At 44.0% G+C, this 20,090-nt stretch overlaps 1 protein-coding gene across 5 annotated transcripts in view; it reads right to left on the bottom strand.

The window, feature by feature from the left end:
- Window positions 1–865: 865 nt before the first annotated feature.
- Window positions 866–20,090, bottom strand: part of LOC115145962 (protein PALS1-like) — a 62,737-nt gene continuing 43,512 nt past the window's right edge. For 4 of the 5 annotated variants that reach the window (XM_029687681.2, XM_029687679.2, XM_029687680.2 and 1 more), the window contains 11 exons: window positions 19,294–19,839; window positions 17,923–18,131; window positions 13,233–13,310; window positions 12,191–12,337; window positions 11,596–11,835; window positions 8,513–8,696; window positions 8,249–8,392; window positions 4,993–5,160; window positions 4,549–4,751; window positions 3,896–4,006; window positions 866–3,739 (listed from right to left, as the gene is read on the bottom strand). In XM_029687681.2, coding sequence (XP_029543541.2) covers window positions 3,563–3,739; window positions 3,896–4,006; window positions 4,549–4,751; window positions 4,993–5,160; window positions 8,249–8,392; window positions 8,513–8,696; window positions 11,596–11,835; window positions 12,191–12,337; window positions 13,233–13,310; window positions 17,923–18,131; window positions 19,294–19,675 — 2,043 coding nt within the window. In that variant the 5' untranslated portion in view covers window positions 19,676–19,839 and the 3' untranslated portion in view covers window positions 866–3,562. Of the gene's footprint in view, window positions 3,740–3,895; window positions 4,007–4,548; window positions 4,752–4,992; window positions 5,161–8,248; window positions 8,393–8,512; window positions 8,697–11,595; window positions 11,836–12,190; window positions 12,338–13,232; window positions 13,311–17,922; window positions 18,132–19,293; window positions 19,840–19,977; window positions 20,080–20,090 lie in introns of those variants that run through there. The other variant, XM_029687682.2, reaches the window with a different exon arrangement.

The raw sequence follows: 20,090 nt of genomic DNA, 5'->3' as shown, positions 1-20,090 counted from the left end.
CCTGTACCCCCTGTATATATTATTTTATTGTTTTACTTTCATTTATTTATGTAAATATTTTAAACTATTTCTTGAACTGCATTGTCAGTTAAGGCCTTGTAAGTAAGCATTTCACTGTAAGGTGTATTCGGTGCATGTGACAAATACATTTTTTTGAGTTGCACTTACCCCCGCTTTTGCCCTCAATTTGCCATTGCATAGACTCTACAAGGTGTCGAAAGTGTTCCTCAATTGTCTCAAGGCTTAAAAATCCTTCTTTAACCCATCTACTCCACTTCATCTACACTGATTAATGTGGATTTAAAAAGTGACATCAATAAGGAATCATAGCTTTCACTTGGATTCACCGGGTCAGTCTATGTCATGGAAAGCACATGGCATGGAATGTTTGTACACTTCTGTGTTGAGTTGACCACTTACATATGACATGGCATAGAAATTAGTGCATACCTCATACTCTTCCCCCTAAGGGAGTGGCTGTTGACTACGCTTGATGCTGCCGCCAAGTCTGAGGAGATTGGCCTTAGTTCAAGAAAAGTAATTTAAGTTTAATGGCTCCACCTTGCTTTGAGATTCAAATTAATGTGCCAAATGTTTTAATACCCCTGTCAGATATTTTAAAGGAGGACATTATCATACAATGAAAAAGGTTTCAATCTCACTCAAGTTCCGTTATCTTATCTATATTTTAGTGTCAATCAACTCTGACCCCACAATCTCTGTAGTCTGACCTCTTGGCATCACCATACATTCCTATAATTTCTACAGCAGCTCTTTAAACAGTGCTGAATAAATCAAATAACCCGCCTCTACTTCTATCAATCTGGTATTTAATCCACTTGAATAATTCATACAAAAACAGATCTAAAGAAAGTGATTTTTAATAATACAGCAACTTTACATTCATTAGTTCTACTTCCCAGTTAACGGCGCAAATCTACACAAGGTGTGTACTGTGTATACTAAAAAGGGATAGACATTCTGAACTAGACTGGTCCCAGATCTGAATGGCCACCATTCTCAGAATAGGAGTGCTGATCTAAGATAATTTCCCCCTTTTTGATAATAATAACAATGAATAGGGATGACCTGATCCTAAATCAGCACTTCTACTCTGAGAAACTAAATACGGCCCTATGTAGCCAACTTCTATGGGAAACATGACAAAACGCCAGAGGAGCTGCGTAAAAAACACAGATCCGGGATCAGGCTAGCACTGAGTGGTTCCTGGAGTTTGATCCACAACGGAGGGATGGATAGGCGTTCGAGTCATCATTCTACAGGTGCATTACTCTGTACTTAAATCTATCTTTAACATTATAAATATATCAAATGTTAAGTATCTAGATACACCATGATTATCATCAATAACCAAAAATAAATGTGAAATGGTCTTTGCAAAACTATTTCCCGTTGTCTACTAGAGATAATACTTGCCTGCATTACAGTGACAGTCCTGTCTCTGTGAATGCACACACACACACGAAGACAATCACACAAAGTCAGCATATTATAATCAAGGGTGAGCTGAAACCTATGATCATAAACACCAGATGCAAAAACAAACTATTTTTCAGTTCGGTCGAGTTAATTTCAGACCCATATCAAAAAGTAGAACAAAATTTCAATAACAGCTTTGAAAAATCACTGACAAATAATAAAATCACACATTTAAGATGTCGCATGAGGTGAATACTACTGGATTAAAATACAGCATAGTTGGATAGGTTATAATGCATTTAAGTGAATTATAAAATGCATCGATTTCAAACAAAGCATTTATGAAGTATTGATTATTAAGAGAATCCCACAGACAGCGGTGCTCAGATGTTCCTTAGTGTTTTCCATGAATAGAATACTGCTGGTTACACATGTAGAAATATAATTCAATTTCTATGGTCACAATCCTACAGATTAGCACAGGAAGTGTGCATGACGAATACTGAGATCAAGAAAATGAAGACATAGATAAAGTTACCCCTCAAGATTTTAGTGTCATAACTTTTAAACACCTCTAATAATCTTTCTTCAATATCATCACTGTTGGTTTAAATCCTGTGATTCGGGACAGGACAGTTTTCTATTTAGCGATGACTCGTAGTGCTTGGGTAGAGGTAAGGGGTGTAGTGTGTTAGGACTGGTTTATCCTCCAGTACCCTTTTCACACTACTGAGCCAAGCTTTACTGCACTGACCTGGTTACGATCCACCATAGTTCCTGGAAAGGAAAATGTGAAAATATCTGAGCCAGCACACTCCAGTTTTGGTTGGCATGATAGTGTGAAAAGTGTATAAGGTAAGTAGGAGAAAGTGGCTCTTCACCATCTCTCAAATCAGATTGTCTAATTAATGTGGTGTCAAAACACCATTCAGATGAACCTCCAGCATTATACAGTGCTCTAGTGCAGACCAGGGTTCAAATAGCATTTTAAATCTTTCAAATACTTTTAAGGTTTTGCTTTTTGCCGACCTGGAGAGACAGTTTGGGTAGGGATTACCGTTCTCAAACAATTCTATTTTCAATTATCCAAATAGTATTTGAAAGCAGGGCTGCTCTAGTTTAGAGGATAGAGGCCAGATGCAGAGATCATGATTGCGTCCCAAATGGCACCCTATTCCCAATATAGTAAATAACTGATCAGGACCCATAGTCCTACACCGGGATGTTATCACCTCACAAATGGTTTCATTAGGTGAGCAAATCACATCCGTGATGATACATTACTGAACAAACACACACACCTGACCTCACACACGGGGTCAAGGAAACAGCAAGGGTACAACCAGTGTGTGTGTCTATAGTTTTGTGTACAAGTTTTTCACTGCCCCCTTCCCCCAAAGACATTTTATGCTCGCAAAGTGGGGTGGGGGGCCCAACAACATTTCACTTAGAGCCCCCAAAAGGCTAAGGCAAGCTCTGACCATGTCTGGGTATGGATGTGGGTACGCAGACCTGCAAGCCACTGCAGCCCCTCACGATGAGTTGAGATTTTTTTGTGGCCCCAACCCCTATCAAAGTTGCCCATCCCTGCCATAGATAGAAGCTATGGGTTCTTCTTATTATCGAAAGCATCTTAAAAATAGAATATATTTACAATTATAAATAGTTATCAAAAGCAGAATAGAAGCACTAATTCGATTTCTGCCACCAAGTGCCAAGTCTTTACATACTTCTCTGGAATGTGAAAAGTTAATTTAGTGAAGAGAAATCCAGCAACGAAAAAAGGACAAATAATCAGAGCAATAATAAGACAATAATTAATTTCCCCAGGCAGTCTCAGAAGGGAAGAGAAGAGCTCGGCTCAGTTCAGTTCAGTTCAACGTCACATGTAGTGATAAGCATTTTAAGTGTTTTATTCATCTTCAGATTGAGTGTTGATTGAGGATCTTCCACTAGTCTCATACTGTGATTCTGGTTGGAGAATGGAGTCAAGGCAAATTTTCAGCTAATAATTGTCTTCCCCCTGGGCAACTAATGTCCTTGATCCAGGGTAGCTCTAGCTCTTCATTGAACCAGTGAGTGCTGTGTCAGGTTAGTGTTGTGTCTGTATTATATTGCTGCTTCAACGTAGCCAGGAGGAGGGGACCCACTGTGGCTCAGTGTCCAGTTTGTTGATGAGCCTCAGCAGCTCCTGATATGCCTTGTCCTGGTCTGTGTTCACGATGGCTGCGTCAAACAGGTGGCCAAAGTTCTGCTCCATCTCACGGGCCTTCTCGATGATGTCTCGCAGCTCCTCCGGCTTAGGTAGAGAAAGGGTAGGAGATAAGAGATGGAACACAGAGCATGTGTCACTACATTAGCTTGATGTCAAGTGAGTTAACTTTACTAAGGCTTATTAGATAAACCTTACTAAAAAAAGATGAGAAAACAGATTGTGATGTGTTAAAATGACTACCTTTGGGTTCTTGCTCTCCTTGGCCAGAAGGGCTCGCAACCGTTCTTGGGAGGGAGGAGCGATGAAGATTATGTAAGGCTTCAGATCAGAGTTACGCAGAATCTTCAGCGACTATAGCGAGAGAAAGGAGAGAGAAAGAAGGGGGAGAGAGAAAGAGGGGGTGGGACTCACAGTCAGACAGCAGCAACATACATTTTATGCTCTCTTAAGGCATCAGCATGCTTTAGTTTGGCTAGAGCGTGTATGCTCGCATACTCCCTTAAAAAGACCTACGCTTGAAAGAAAAAAAGCAGCAATAGTACCACTTGTCCATTTTGAGATACCGTAGCCAGTACACACTTCCTCTAAATAGTCAGAAACAATTTAAGATATTGAAGAATCCCTACTGTTGACCAATCACCGATGAAGGGGCGTAGACTTTGGCTGCCGATTTCCCTGCTTCCTCAAGAAAATATTTTGTGTGCCTGAACAACTAGTCCGAACTGTTTCGGCTGGGAAGCATGCAGACGCCTTTATCCTCTTCTTTTCCCTGTTGGTCTCACCTCTCTCCCCGTCCTTACCTCACCTGGGTGTGCAGACACAGAAGACAGGCCTTTGCCCCCTCTCCCTACCTCTCCCCCTCCCTCCGTCTCTCTACTCCCTCCCGTCCTCACCTGTGTGTGCAAACAGAGCAGACAGATCTTGCCCGTGTTAATGAGTTGACGGACAGAGTCGGTACTGGTTCCGTACAGGTTCTTCTCAAAGTCTCCCGACTCGATGAACTTCCCCGCGGTGGCGTCCATGTCAAAGGCCTGACGAGAGACGAAGTGGTAGTCCCTCCCACTCACCTCCATATCACGCCTGTTGCGTGTCGTGTCTGGAATAAACCCACTTTTATCAACATTTGTATTGCTTTTAATAAAAATTTAAAAAATTAACAGGACAGGGGAACAGACAACGGCCACAAAACCATTAAACATTTCTGGAATTAACAGAAATGACAATTGTCATGAACCAAATTCTATATGTCTTGAGTAATACTAAGCACCGAGGTGTGCAGTTCAAGGGGAAAGTTAACCCTTGAAAATGCACACAGGAATTCACACAAACACACTTACGTGGGACAGCTCCTCCAAATCTGTCTGGCTCGCTGGACAGCAGTCTCTGTCTTAGCTCGTTCTGCCCACAGTTGGGAGGACCAATCAGAGCAATGGGCCGCTTGCGATTGGCTGGCTGGTGGTAGAGAGCCATCTCCTCATAGGTCAGGATCTCCTCGTTGTCATAGTCTGGGGAGGAGCAGATAGACAGACTGTTTTAGTTTCATATCAAACAGCATTCATATCGTTGGCTCGAGAGAGACTTGGAGACTGAGAAAGACCTTTAACTGAAACGTCGACATACAGTGCCTTTAGAAAGTATTCATACCATAACTAATGACATATTTTGATGTTACAGCCTGAATTGAAAATGGATTACCCATCTACACACAATACCCCATAATGACAAAGTGAAAACATTTTCAGAAATGTTCGCTAATTTATAGAAAATTAAATATAGACATACGTACAACAAATTGGTTGTTGATCATTGCTAGACAACCATTTTCAGGTCTTGCCATAGTTTTAACTTAAATCTACTTGAAAATCTAACTCCGCCCCTCTTTAGAGGAACAGTCTTCTTGGTAAGCAACTCCAGTGTAGATTTGGCCTTGTGTTTAAGGTTATTGTCCAGCTGAAAGGTTAAGGCTGTCCACCAGACACTAGTAGATGAAGACTGAACCAGATTTTCCTCTAAACTCAGCCAAAAAAAGAAATGTCCCCTTTTCAGGACCCTGTCTTTCAAACATATTTGTATTTTTTTTTTTTTTACAAATTAACTTCACAGATCTTCATTGTAAAGGGTTTAAACACTGTTTCCCGTGTTTGTTCAATGAACCATGAACAATTAATGAACATGCACCTGTGGAACGGTGCACTAACAGCTTACAGACGGTAGGCAATTAAGGTCACAGTTATGAAAATTTAGGACACTAAAGAGGCCATTTTACTGACTCTGAAAAACACCAAAAGAAAGATGCCCAGGATCCCTGCTCATCTGTGTGAATGTGCCTTTGGTATGCTGCAGGGAGGCATGAGGACTGCAGATGTGGCCAGGGAAATAAATTGCAATGTCCGTACTGTGAGACGCCTAAGACGAACGCACAATATCGCCATCAGTGCTCAGACTGTCCCGCAATAGGCTGAGAGAGGCTGGACTGAGGGCTTGTAGGCCTGTTGTAAGGCAGGTCCTCACCAGACATCAACGGGAACAACGTCACCTATGGGCACAAACTCACCCTCGCTGGACCAGACAGGACTGGCAAAAAGTGCTCTTCACTGACGAGTTGCGGTTGTCTTCTCACCAGGGGTGATGGTCGGATTCACGTTTATCGTCGGAGGAATGAGCGTTACACCGAGGCCTGTACTCTGGAGCGGGATCGATTTGGAGGTGGAGGGTCCGTCATGGTCTGGGGCGGTGTCTCACAGCATCATCGGACTGAGCTTGTTGTCATTGCAGGCAATCTCAACGCTGTGCGTTACAGGGAAGACACCCTCCTCCATCATTTGGTACCCTTCCTGCAGACTCATCCTGACATGACCCTCCAGCATGACAATGCCACCAGTCATACTGCTCATTCCGTGCGTGATTTCCTGCAAGACAGGAATGTCAGTGTTCTGCCATGGCCAGCGAAGAGAAGAGCCCAGATCTCAATCCCATTGAGCATGTCTGGGACCGGAGGGTGAGGGCTAGGGCCATTCCCCCAAGAAATGTCCAGGAACTTGCAGGTGCCTTGGTAGAAGAGTGGGGTAACATCTCACAGCAAGAACTGGCAAATCTGGTGCAGTCCATGAGGAGATGCACTGCAGTACTTAATGCAGCTGGTTGGTGGCCACACCAGATACTGACAGTTACTTTTGATTTTGACCCCCCCTTTGTTCAGGGACACATTATTCCATTTCTGTTAGTCACATGTCTATGGAACTTGTTCAGTTTATGTCTCAGTTGTTGAATCTAGTTATATACAAATATTTACACGTGAAGTTTGCTGAAAATAAATGCACTTGACAGCGTGAGGACGTTTCTTTTTTTGCTGAGTTCAGGATTTTATTTTATTTTTTAAAACTATAACATGATGGAGCCACCACTATCCTTGAAAATATGGATAGTTGCATTCAGTGATGTGCTGTATTGGATTTGCCCCAAACACTTTGTATTCACGATTAAAAGTTAATTTGCAGTATTACTTTAGTGCCTTGTTGCAAACAGGATGCATGTTTTGGAATATTTTTATTCTGCTTCCTTTTCACTCATCAATTAGGTTAGTATTCTGGAGTAACTACAATGTTGTTGATCCATCCTCAGTTCTCTCTTATCACAGCTATTAAACTGTTTTAATGTAACCATTGACCTCATGGTGAATTCCCCGAGTGGTTTCCTTCCTCTCCGGCAACTGAGTTAGGAAGGATACCTGTATCTTTGCAATGACTGGGTGTATTGATTCACCATCCAAAGTGTAATAATAACTTCACCATGCTCAAAGTGATAGGTAAAAATAAAAAAGCAGATGTTGACCATCTACCAATAGGTGCCCTTCTTTGCGTGGCATTGGAAAACCTCCCTGGTCTTTGTGGTTGAAATTCACTGTTCGACTGAGGGACGTTACAGATAATTGTACGTGTGTGGTACAGAGATGAGGTAGTCATGTTAAATCATTATTGCACACAGAGGGAGTCCATGCAACTTATGCGATATGTAAAGCAAATGTTATCTTCCAAACTTATTTACCCTTGCGATAACAAAGAATACTTATTCTCGCAAGACGTTTCAGCTTTTCGTTTTTAATTCATTTGTGAAAATTTCAAAAAACATCATTCCACTTTGACATTATGGGGTATTGTGTAGGCCAGTGACAAAAATCTAAATCGAATCCATTTTAAATTGAGGTTGTAACAACAAAATGTGGAAAAAGTCAAGGGTTGTGAATAATTTCTGTCACAAACTCCCCTGTTCTTGTCATTTCTTCTACTATATATTGGGGTCATGAAAACTACAGCCCATAAAGTAATAATGTTCACTTTCACAGTACATTGTCTCTAGGCGAACGCTGGCTAAAATCAGTGATCTCCTTCTGTAACCCTGGGATATGAAATATGAGTAACAATCAATAGTGTGATGACAAGGAAAGTGTGTGGGGAAAGTCCATTAAAACAAGCAAAGTCTAAACATTCCAGAACCAAAAAACTCTTACTCAGACGATGTGGGAATACGGGCCGGGTCGTTCTACACCAGCCTGCCTACATCTCTGTACAGCCCTCACTGCTGGTCTGGCCTTACCGTCGTTCTGCTTGGAGTTGTAAAGGAGCTTCTTCCTCTTCTTCTTGTTCTTCTTAGCACACCACAACTTTCCCGACTTCTCAGGCTCTTTATCCTCTTCTATGGTCTGCTTCATGGCCTCCCTCTGCTGCTGGAAGCTCTTGCCTGCATTCACAGAGAGGGAGAGATGGTTAACACTTCTCCAGGCATTGTGAGGTCTGATAATCTGCATATATAACCTGGCACTTGCCCACTGTTGTTGAGCCCTATTGTGAGGTAGTGTACCTGGTACTAGCCCGGCCAGGGGCTGGTTGTCCTCGTCTCCGTCCCTGTAGGCCTGCCACCAGTTGGGGTCGTCCTGGCTGATGATGTGGAGGATGTCTCCTTTCTGGAAGCACAGGCCCAGCTCTCTGCACGGCACGTACGGGTCATCAGACGGGTCGTAGTCAAAGTGAGCTTTCACATGGACCTGGTGAAATAGAGTAAACAAAACATGACGTTGGTTTTCTAGTAGCTCGCACTGTATATTATAGAATTAAATAAAAAGGATTCATATTTATAAATATGGTCATGTTGCAGAGGCTCCAAAACAATTGACTGTTCATAATGGTGATGCATGCAGGAATCAAACAAACATTGGCCATGGGCCAGCATCATGCTCTGCAACCAGGGTTGGGGAGTAACGGATTGCGTGTAATTCGTTACTTGTAATGGATTACAAAAAAAGAAAATGGTAACTGTAATCCGTTACGTTGCACACTTCTATTCTCAATTACATTCAAATCAGCATTAAAAAATATGTGCGCGTTTAAGTTTGTTACAGCGGAGCTAGTCAGACCACAAATCAGAGACCACTATGGTGACACACCAAATGTGTTTGATGATCACGGAAAAAGAGCAGGAATCGGCTTTTGTAGGCTACAGGCCAAGCTATGTTTTCAAATGGTGCGACTGCTGTCGGCATCCAAAGATTATCCAACTTGAATAAATGAGGTAAGGCCGACTTATTATTGATATCTACATAGAGCATTGATGTGAATCACACTGCTGCTCTCTCATTTAGCTATTTGCACTTTACGGATTGTGGTTGTTGTGGATGGCTGTTCACAAATCTATGTGTATTTGAACCCAATAATGGTTGAATTCAAGAAGCTGCCTATCAATCACTGTTCTTGAAACCAGTGGACAGCCAATGAAAAATGCACTCTTGCAACCGCTGCATAGCGCAGATCCAAGGCTATGGAATAAAAGTGGGGCTTTTATTGCTCAATCTAATTCATGCTAATAAAAGAAAGAAAGAATCCATAGGCCTAACAGACACATGCTCAAATCGCACACTTTTGATAGGATTAAAAAAGGGGTGCTGTAGGTGCTACATCCATTTTTGGGGACACGCATTGTTTTAACCATGTTATGAGGCTATACAATGTTTGTTTACATCTACAATATTTACAAACACTGGAGGAAAACAAGTTCACACACAAAAGTTTGGGGCCACTTAGAAATCTTCTTGTATTTGACAGAAAGCACATTTTTTGTCCATTAAAATAACATCAAAATGTTCAGAAATACAGTGTAGACATTGTTAATGTTGTAAATGACTATTGTAGCTGGAAACGGCTGATTTGGAATTGAATATCTACATAGGCGTACAGAGGTCCATTATCAGCAACCATCAGCGAAACTGGCTCTAACCAGAATAGAAAGAGTGGGAGGCCCCGGTGCACAACTGAGCAAGAGCACAAGTATATTAGAGTGTCTAGTTTTTAAGAAACAGGCGCATCACAAGTCCTCAACTGGCAGCTTCATTAAATAGTACCTGCAAAACACCAGTCTCAACGTCAACAGTGAAGAGGCGACTCTGGGATGCCGGCCTTCAAGGCAGAGTTGCAAAGAAAAAGCCATATCTTAGACTGGCCAATAAAAATAAAAGACTAAGATGGGCAAAAGAGCAGACACTAAACAGAAGGCAAGCATCCTGGAGTCGCCTCTTCACTGTTGACGTTGAGACTGGTGTTTTGTGGGTACTATTTAATGAAGCTGCCAGTTGAGGACTTGTGAGGTGTCTGTTTCTCAAACTAGACACTCTAATATACTTGTGCTCTTGCTCAGTTGTGCACCGGGGCCTTCCATTCCTCTTTCTATTCTGGTTAGACAGTTTGCGCTGTTCTTTGAAGAGAGTCATACATAGCGCTGTACAAGATCTTCAGTTTCTTGGCAATTTCTCACATGGAATAGCCTTCATTTCTCAGAACAAGAATAGACTGACGAGCTTCAGAAGAAAGGTCTTTGTTTCTGGCCATTTTGAGCCTGTAGTCGAACCCACAAATGCTGATGCTCCAGAAGGCCAGTTTTATCGCTTCTTTAATCAGACAGTTTTCAGCTGTGCTAACATAACTGCAAAAGGGTTTTCTAATTGCTCAATTAATTAGCCTTTTAAAATTATAAACTTGGATAAGCTAACAACGTGCCATTGGAACACAGGAGTGATGGTTGCTGATAATGGGCCTCTGTACTCCTATGTAGATATTTCATAAAGCTATACATCATTAACGATGTCTACACTGTATTTCTGATCAATTTGATGTTATTTTAAAAATGGACAAAAAAACAAGGACATTTCTAAGTGAACCCAAACTTTTGAACAGTAGTGTATATCCCATTGATTCTTGAAGAATATAACTTATAAATGCCTCATGAGCTTAGTTCAACTGTCAAAGCCCACCAGAACCCAAAATAAACGTGTTTTACTCCAACGATTATAAAGATGGTAAATGTAAAAAAAACACTGTATAGCCTCATAACATGGTTAAAACAATCACTTTGATATCATGGATGGTCAGTCCTTGCATCCATTTCTGGGTTATGCTCAGGTAAAACAATTTGGGTAAACTATATTTCCATATTTCCAAGTCCAATTCTTGAAGATCAAGGGGTATAACATTTATTGGAATGACTGGGATTCTGATAGAACTTAATCATATGATAATATGTAGTAGAAAGTGATGGTTAGAAGAAGTCTACATAACCACCCATAAAGTAAAAATTTACATCCATATATGGTCAGCTATGTAAACATTACATTAATTTATCCTGCAATATATGTCGTTCAATTTGTAACATACATTTTTGCCTTCTTAAAATGTCTCTTAAGGGGAACATAACCTAAAAGTAACAGATTACAATTGTGGACAGGTAACTAGTAACTATAACTGATTACATTTAGAAAGTAACCTACCCAACCCTGTTTGCAACCCACTGAGCAATTGGAACCTGGAACAATGTGATTGCTTCAGACAGCCATCCCAGCCCAGGGGCTGAGACGAGACGTGAGGGGGGTTCTTGGATGAAGGTGCGTCTGTACTTACCACAGTCTCCTTGATGGGCGGGGGTTTGGTCTGTGGGCTAGGGATGAGGATGAAGGTCAGGTTGCCATGCATGTCGGCCAGGATGTCGAAGACCTCGTTGACGTCCTTTCCTCGGATCTCCACTCCGTTGATCTCCAGAACCTCGTCTCCTTCATGGAGCAGCCCGCTGCGCTCCGCCGCCCCACCCTTCACTATGCGGCTTATTATCACGCTGTCCATGTCGTTACGCACCGTCGCTCCCTGCCACACAGACAGTGGAGAACAGAGGTTAGTGACTGTGCAGATACAGGAGGGTTTAAACTTTGTTAGGTAGAGGAGAGCGATATTGGCGCTGTCTGAAAAGTGTACAAGCGGCCAAATTATTGATTCCTCCCATCCTCGAATCCTTGCAACACTCTCAAAGCTCATTGGAGGAGATCCGAAGGGAGGGACCTTGAAGCCTCTTCTCCAATAAGTTTTGAGAGAGCGGGGCAAGACGTTGAGGAAACAAAAGACAGAGGGAATCAAGGCTTTAACAGCTTGTACACTTCAGACAGAGTCTATATCTACTCCTATGTTGATTCATGACAGTGTGTTTTATAGGGGTCTCGCTCACCAGTGGGATGTCTCTAGCCTTCTCGATGCAGACTATCTTGACGGTCTCTCCTCCCCACTGGGTGAGAGTTTCACAGTGGTCATCTGGGGTCAGGGGCTCCAGCTGCATCTCCTGCTCTGCAACACAGTCATGGGCCAGAAGCACTGCCTGTGGAGGGACAGGGGACATCGGGTTCGTCAGCCTTACTGGGTTAACTTTTAGACACGTAGATGCATGGACACAAGCATCCACACACGCACAGAGACCTGTATCTAACAGTAGTGTAGTTATTACTTCCAGAGCCCCCTGCTGTTCTAGTTCTGGTGGAAGGAAGACATCCAGGAGGACAAACATTACAAAATAAACTTTCATTTCAGTAAGTAGTAACAGAATAATTTAATAATTTTCCCTGAGGGCCAGCAGGTAAATCATTTTCCACTCTCTCCATCTGCCCCTGGGGAGAAATGCCTGGTTAGTTACCCCACTAGGTCTACCTCTATGGCAACCCTCAAAACAATACAGGGGAACCCCCCCCAATACCACTCCCCTCCTATATCCTCACTCCATCACATCCTACTGTGTGGATTGTGTTCCGCAGGGCACACTGTAGCAAAACATTCAGGTAGTACACTTCCCCTTTCCATCAGTTTCAAACGTTCCCTCCCTATTGAACATGCCCTGGTGTCTCAGAGGAGCAGCATCATCGTTGTAGATGTTGGGGACAGACAGAGAAATCAGGTAACTCATCCACGTGTGAGAGTTAAAGAGAGCGAGATCAGGCCTTTGGCCCGGCTTCTGCCAAAAGATGTAGCCAATAGTTGATCACAGCTGAACCAACACAGTCCTGACCTGAAGAACCCCAGCCCTGAGATCCAGGATCATATAAAAGGTTATACTGGGAGATAGACCGACGTTACACTGGGACAGGTTAAACAGAGATGCATGTTACACCTGACACAGGTTATACTGGTACCCAGATGCACCGCCATTAAAGTGGCGCAGAGAGAGACAGGTTAAACTGAGACACAGAAATAGACAGAGTAGGAATGGATGGAGGCCTCACCTGGACATGTGGGGAAGAGAGCAGGGTGTTGAGCTCCAAGCCCTCCTTGTGTTGGCTGTTATAAACCATAGACTGTACCTGGAGGACACACCAGAACACAGGAAGTATAAGAAAGAGGAGCAGGGATAGGACACACCAACTTGAAAACACATCTGATGATTTACACCCGTTCTCTCAGATCAAAGAAACTGACCAAAACAGAGGACAGCAGCATCTACACAGGAAGGTCGGAAAATCTGTCACGATTCTTCCCACCTTGATTCAACAGCTGCAATGCTTTTGTTCACCAGACTAAATGGCATACATGGGGTTTGTGTTAAAATAGTGTTGACTGGTTTTAACTTTTTGGTTGTGGGGTGCTTTAGAACGGCCCCAGCAGCAGACCATGTTGGAGTAAGCAGTGAGACGGCCTCGGGCCCGGGTTCAGCTTTGGTTGTGTGCAACAGAACACATTTGAAAACGTTTTGCAATGACAAGTCCAGATAGTCCTCCCATGTTTCAATACATTTTCTTCTAATTGGTGCCTTATGAACACGACCCAGTTTGAGTGCAGTCAGTCAAACCAGAATCGCTCTGGAGCTGACGTCACTGGGACCAGGTTAATGCAGTCAAGGCAGGGGTGGGGGTCTGACACTAAGTTTATGGAGGTGGGGTTATACCAGGGTGGCCCAATGGGGGAAAATAAAAACCTCCTCACTTAAGTGGTCTCCTCCAGACCTAGGCTAATCCCACTATGGTGGGCTAAATGTAAATGTAAATGTAAATGCAAGGCGCCAGAGCAGTTGCCCATCCCTCGCATGATGCCTGCCTCACCTGGGACAAATTTAGAGAATTGTTTCCCCCCCCACAGTAAAGACTACAATAGCCACAAGGCTGTTGATAACCAAAGCAACCATTCGTGCAGTTTTTTTAACATAGCAGTTAACCTATTTCCTGTAGTCTCAAATGATTTAACATTTTGTTTCATGTAATGACGTTTATTTTCGATTTCTACTTCAATTGGAGCACACTTATTCAAATATATTAAATAATGCCATTCAAATAAGTTGACTCCCCCACATCAGTATACCTGGATGCACGTCACAGGAGGTTGGTGGCAACTAAATTGGGGAGAATGGGCTCGTGGTAATGGCTGGCGTGGAATCAGTGGAATGGTATCAAACACATGGTTTCTAGGTGTTCAATACCATTCCATTTGCTCCTTTCTGGCCATTATTATGAGACGTTCTCCCCTCACCAATCTCCTGTGATGAACATGTATCAACTTTGAAACATAGGTCTTTGTTTGGGCTAATGGCTTGGCTAATATGGCTTCTAGCACCTGGCACTTGGTAATAGCCTACAATTCACAGCTACCATGTAGATGTGTTAACCCCTATTACCAGCCTGTTCAACCTCTCTTTCATATCGTCTGAGATCCCCAAGGATTGGAAAGCTGCCGCAGTCATCCCCCTCTTCAAAGGGGGAGACACCCTGGACCCAAACTGTTACAGACCTATATCCATCCTGCCCTGTCTATCTAAGGTCTTCGAAAGCCAAGTCAACAAACAGGTCACTGACCATCTCGAATCCCACCGTACCTTCTCCGCTGTGCAATCTGGTTTCCGAGCCGGTCACGGGTACACCTCAGCCACGCTCAAGGTACATTTAACATTTACATTTAAGTCATTTAGCAGACGCTCTTATCCAGAGCGACTTACAGTACTAAACGATATCATAACCGCCATCGATAAAAGACAGTACTGTGCAGCAGTCTTCATCGACCTTGCCAAGGCTTTCGACTCTGTCAATCACCATATTCTTATCGGCAGACTCAGTAGCCTCGGTTTTTCGGATGACTGCCTTGCCTGGTTCACCAACTACTTTGCAGACAGAGTTCAGTGTGTCAAATCGGAGGGCATGCTGTCCGGTCCTCTGGCAGTCTCTATGGGGGTGCCACAGGGTTCAATCTGATCCACCTCTACGCAGACAACACCATTCTATATACTTCCGGCCCGTCCTTGGACACTGTGCTATCTAACCTCCAAACGAGCTTCAATTCCATACAACACTCCTTCCGTGGCCTCCAACTGCTCTTAAAACGCTAGTAAAACCAAATGCATGCTTTTCAACCGTTCGCTGCCTGCACCCGCACGCCTGACCAGCATCACCACCCTGGATGGTTCCGACCTTGAATATGTGGACATCTATAAGTACCTAGGTGTCTGGTTAGACTGTAAACTCTCCTTCCAGACTCATATCAAACATCTCCAATCGAAAATCAAATCTAGAGTCGGCTTTCTATTCCGCAACGAAGCCTCCTTCACTCACGCCGCCAAACTTACCATAGTAAAACTGACTATCCTACCGATCCTCGACTTCGGCGATGTCATCTACAAAATTTCTTCCAACACTCTACTCAGCAAACTGGATGCAGTTTATCACAGTGCCATCAGTTTTGTCACTAAAGCACCTTATACCACCCACCACTGCGACCTGTATGCTCTAGTCGGCTGGCCCTCGCTACATATTCGTCGCCAGACCCACTGGCTCCAGGTCATCTACAAGTCCATGCTAGGTAAAGCTCCGCCTTATCTCAGTTCACTGGTCATGATGGCAACACCCATCCGTAGCACACACTCCAGCAGGTGTATCTCACTGATCATCCCTAAAGCCAACACCTCATTTGGCCGCCTTTCGTTCCAGTTCTCTGCTGCCTGTGACTGGAACGAAGTGCAAAAATCGCTGAAGACTTTTATCTCCCTCACCAACTTCAAACATCTGCTATCTGAGCAGCTAACCGATCACTGCAGCTGTACATAGTCTATCGGTAAATAGCCCACCCATTTTTACCTACCTCATCCCCATACTGTTTTTATTTATTTACTTTTCTGCTCTTTTGCACACCAATATCTCTACCTGTACATGACCATCTGATCATTTATCACTTGAGTGTTAATCTGCAAAATTGTAATTATTCGCCTACCTCCTCATGCCTTTTGCACACAATGTATATAGACTCCCCTTTTTTTTTCTACTGTGTTATTGACTTGTTAATTGTTTACTCCATGTGTAACTCTGTGTTGTCTGTTCACACTGCTATGCTTTATCTTGGCCAGGTCGCAGTTGCAAATGAGAACTTGTTCTCAACTAGCCTACCTGGTTAAATAAAGGTGAAATAAAAAATCAAATAAAAACTAGCATAACTCAGCACTCGCCTCTTTTCCACCAAACATTCCTCTGTTCATTGAGCAGCAACGCTGCGTGAGCTTGGCGGTTGAGACCAACTTCAACGCCGAGCAATTCGACATGGTCCACATAAGGGCTGGCCAATAGAAAACTCCCTACATACTGAGGGCACAACATTCAAGGCTGAAACACCTCTACCGTTGCTGTTTAAAAAAGGCCCAAGTTGATCTTGGAATAGGGACCATTTGGCATGGGAAAGGTATGTATATTATAGGCCAATGTATTCCGTCCACATGCATACACACGGGGCAAATTCTGGTATTCCGACCCCATTTAAGCCCATTTTCTCCCATTTGGTGCCTAATGAAAAAAACGGTGGTGGCTCTGGCTGGTGTCAGTGAGTCTATAATGGTGCAGGCAGCAGCCTCAGAGACAGAGACGCCCTATTGTGAGTGTCCTGTCTTGTCCAGGTCAGTGAGTTTCAGTTCTACGTCTGGGCTCTAATGATGGTGCTTGAGTACGTACAAGAGCTGTTCTGTGCTGCTGGGGCAGAATGAGAGAACAGGAAAACAACAATAAACAAGTTTATTATTGAGTCTCATTAACACTTCACACAACAGCGATTCCAGGCAACGAGGCGCTCTCCTCAATCAAGTGTCATTAGTGGACAAAACATTAAAAAAGTCATGTGGTACTTTGATGTGGTTTCTTGCCCATTAAAAACTTCTTACACTGCACAAACTCTGCTGAAATTCAACTTCAAGGCTAGCCGGCTACCTAATTTCGGCAACATTTTTCACAACTCCTACAAGTCGTACTTGATCGCTTGTGTGTGTTTGTGTACATGCGTGTTTCAGTGTGTGTGTGTTTATGTGCCTGCCTTAGTGTGCATATTCCTGTCATTGTGTCACACAGACCCTCCTCAGTCCTCACTTTTTGGCCTGTTAGCTTGGCCTCAGATCAAGTTTGATGTCCCCCTCCCATTTCCTTCTATTCTAGTTCCCACGCAGTCTGAAATGGGTCGAAGACCAGTGGAGGGGTTGATGTGGAAGTGGGTATACAGGAGAATTATTCTGTATTATTGGACCCTCAGCCTACATCCTCTTCCCTAGCCCTACTCAGTATGCTCCGGGTAGACGTTGCCCACAGGCAACAGATCCTAGGATCAGCTTACTACTCCACAAATCCTACCCTTAACCATGTTGAAGAAAACACTCTGGATCTAACGGAGTCTTCCGCTTTCCTCATGAGCCAGTTTTATTTTTTCTTCAGGGCAACATCTGTAGGCACAGATCTAGAAGCAGTTTACCTTTCGCAAGCCCTACACTCAACTATAACATAGTAATACTGCAAACTGACTTGATATCAGCATCTGAGTCTCAGCTCGTGGACCAGGCTTTAAGGGCAGTGTGTGGGGAAGGGCGGGCTGGGTCGGTTCATGTGCTGCTGGGCCAGCTCTGTAAGCACAGCTCTATGATCAGCTAACCATAACACCCCAAACGGACTCCAGAGCAGGACTCACCTCTTGTGCCAGGCCCTGAGCGCAGTCTGTGTGTGGGAAGGGCGGGCTGGGCCTGTTCATGTGCTGGGCCACAGCGTTGTGGATGTTGAAGGCCTTCTGGAAGTCAGTCTTCTGGACCAGCTGCAGCACCAGCTCCACGTCCTCCTGGCTCTGGGCGTCAGACAGGCAGTGCTGCACCTGCTTTAGGGACATCAGCAGCTCCTCCAACTCTGTATGCAGGGAGAGTGGGGAAGGGGGAGAATCAGACATGCATATACTATACAGATAGATCAACCATACATTACACAACAGCCAGAGACAAATGCTCAGATTCAGGAAAGAATTACAGTGAACTCATACAGGGATTATGGTCAAGACAGAACATTTATATCAGTGATAAAACTCCAAAATAATCATCATATTCTTAAACCTTACCAGCTCTCTCAAATCCAGACCCCTCTCTTAGACATATCTGTCCAGTCCAACTAAGACCAAAATAAGAAGACGGTCTGGTCTGCGTGTGTGTAAAAGGGAGTATCTAAGTGGGAGGTTAGTCGTCTCATCTGATGGAGGATCTGCTGTCACGCGCCATTGACTTCACTGAGTACCTTCTGTCCTACATATTGTTTTCTTAGGCTAGGCCCAGGCTATATGATAGGTATCATTTCAATACATTATTAACTTGGCCGGAGGAACGGTAGGGCAGTTGAAAGACAGGAGATGGGGCTGAAAAATAAAATAAATGACAGAAAATGGAGGGCCAGAGAGCAGCCATTGCAGCCTGGGTCAGAATGTTTTGTAACAGAGTTTTTAATTAACACCCCCCACCCAAGGAATGCTGCTACCACACACACCTCCTCACGTACCACCTCCTTCCTGCTCTCACTCCCTACTTCCCTCCCTCAGGTTCAGTCATTCCCAGACCCCAGCCTCCGATCATCAGAGAATTAAGTGGGAGTGAAGTAGGACTCCCTCAGAGAGCTTTAGAAGAAGAATGCACTGACTACAGGCCTATAGACTGCTGTGTGTGTGTGTGTGTGTGTGTTTGGTCTCATTCATAAGCCTACCTGGAACAGGAAAAGTGAACTTGTGTTAAGAGTCTGAAGGAAAGCTAGACAGCTAGAGGCCTATCCTGAATTCCAAATCGACCCTACCCCCATAAATCTGAAAGGATTGTCTTAAGCAAAATAGCACTTTCTTCACCTTGTTTTCAGAGCATAAATTTTACCATTCGATTTCAGCAAGAGACAGCCACTTGCTTGTTAGCGCTTTATCCTTACTAGTGCTCAAGGCTAACGCCAAATAACTATTCTGTTCAGAATCACAACTTAATAGAACACTATTATATTGTATGGCTTTGTTAAGAGTATTGCCATACTCAGTCCTACTCACCCAGTAGAGTAGGGCCCCCCAGGTTGGGTGGAAGTCCCATGGGCCCTACGGGGCCTTCAATGGGGTCGAAGGTGGGGTTATCGATGCCCACCTTGGGGTTCTGAGATAGCTTCTTGAGCCGTATGGAAGCATTAAGATCTAGCTCCTGTCTGTTCCTGCCATCCTCCTCCCTCCTCCTCCTCAGGTCCTCCTGGTGCTGACGGATCCTCTCCAGCTGGGCAGAGCGCCGCACAGGCAGGGTACGAGCACCCAGGTCCCCTGGGCAGTCCACTGCCATCTCCCTGTGCCACTGCTGGGGCTCCTCCTGGTTCGACTCGCCTCCTCCACTTCCTCCGCCGTCTGACTCAGTCACATGACCGTTCATATGTGATGTGGTCATCATTGCCACCCCTGTGCCTCCTCCTGTGTGTGTGTGTGTCTGCAGGTGGCTGGCTGGGGGAAGCACTATGAGGGGTGATCTCTGCGTGTCCTGGGCCCGGTGGCCATGACACCCTGACTCACTACTGATGACTCAGCAGATGTTGGGATTCCAGGAGAGGGGGACACCTGAAGAACAGGAAGGGAGGAAAGGTTAGTATGGTACAGGAATGCTGTCACTCAGACAAATCACAACATAGTATGCACATTAGCGTGCCCTACACTACCAAACATTTAAACACAAGCAGAGAATTCGTAGTCACTCACAATTCCACCAAAAATAATGAGCTTCTTAGACAATCACCACTCCTCCCCAGCCCCCAAACCCAATGTCGAAAACCTCTACCCACAATCCAATGTAAACAAGCTAACACACTAAG

The sequence above is a fragment of the Oncorhynchus nerka genome, linkage group LG18 (assembly GCF_034236695.1).
Source record: "Oncorhynchus nerka isolate Pitt River linkage group LG18, Oner_Uvic_2.0, whole genome shotgun sequence".
NCBI lineage: Eukaryota > Metazoa > Chordata > Actinopteri > Salmoniformes > Salmonidae > Oncorhynchus > Oncorhynchus nerka.
This window is presented reverse-complemented; position numbering and strand designations above follow the sequence as displayed.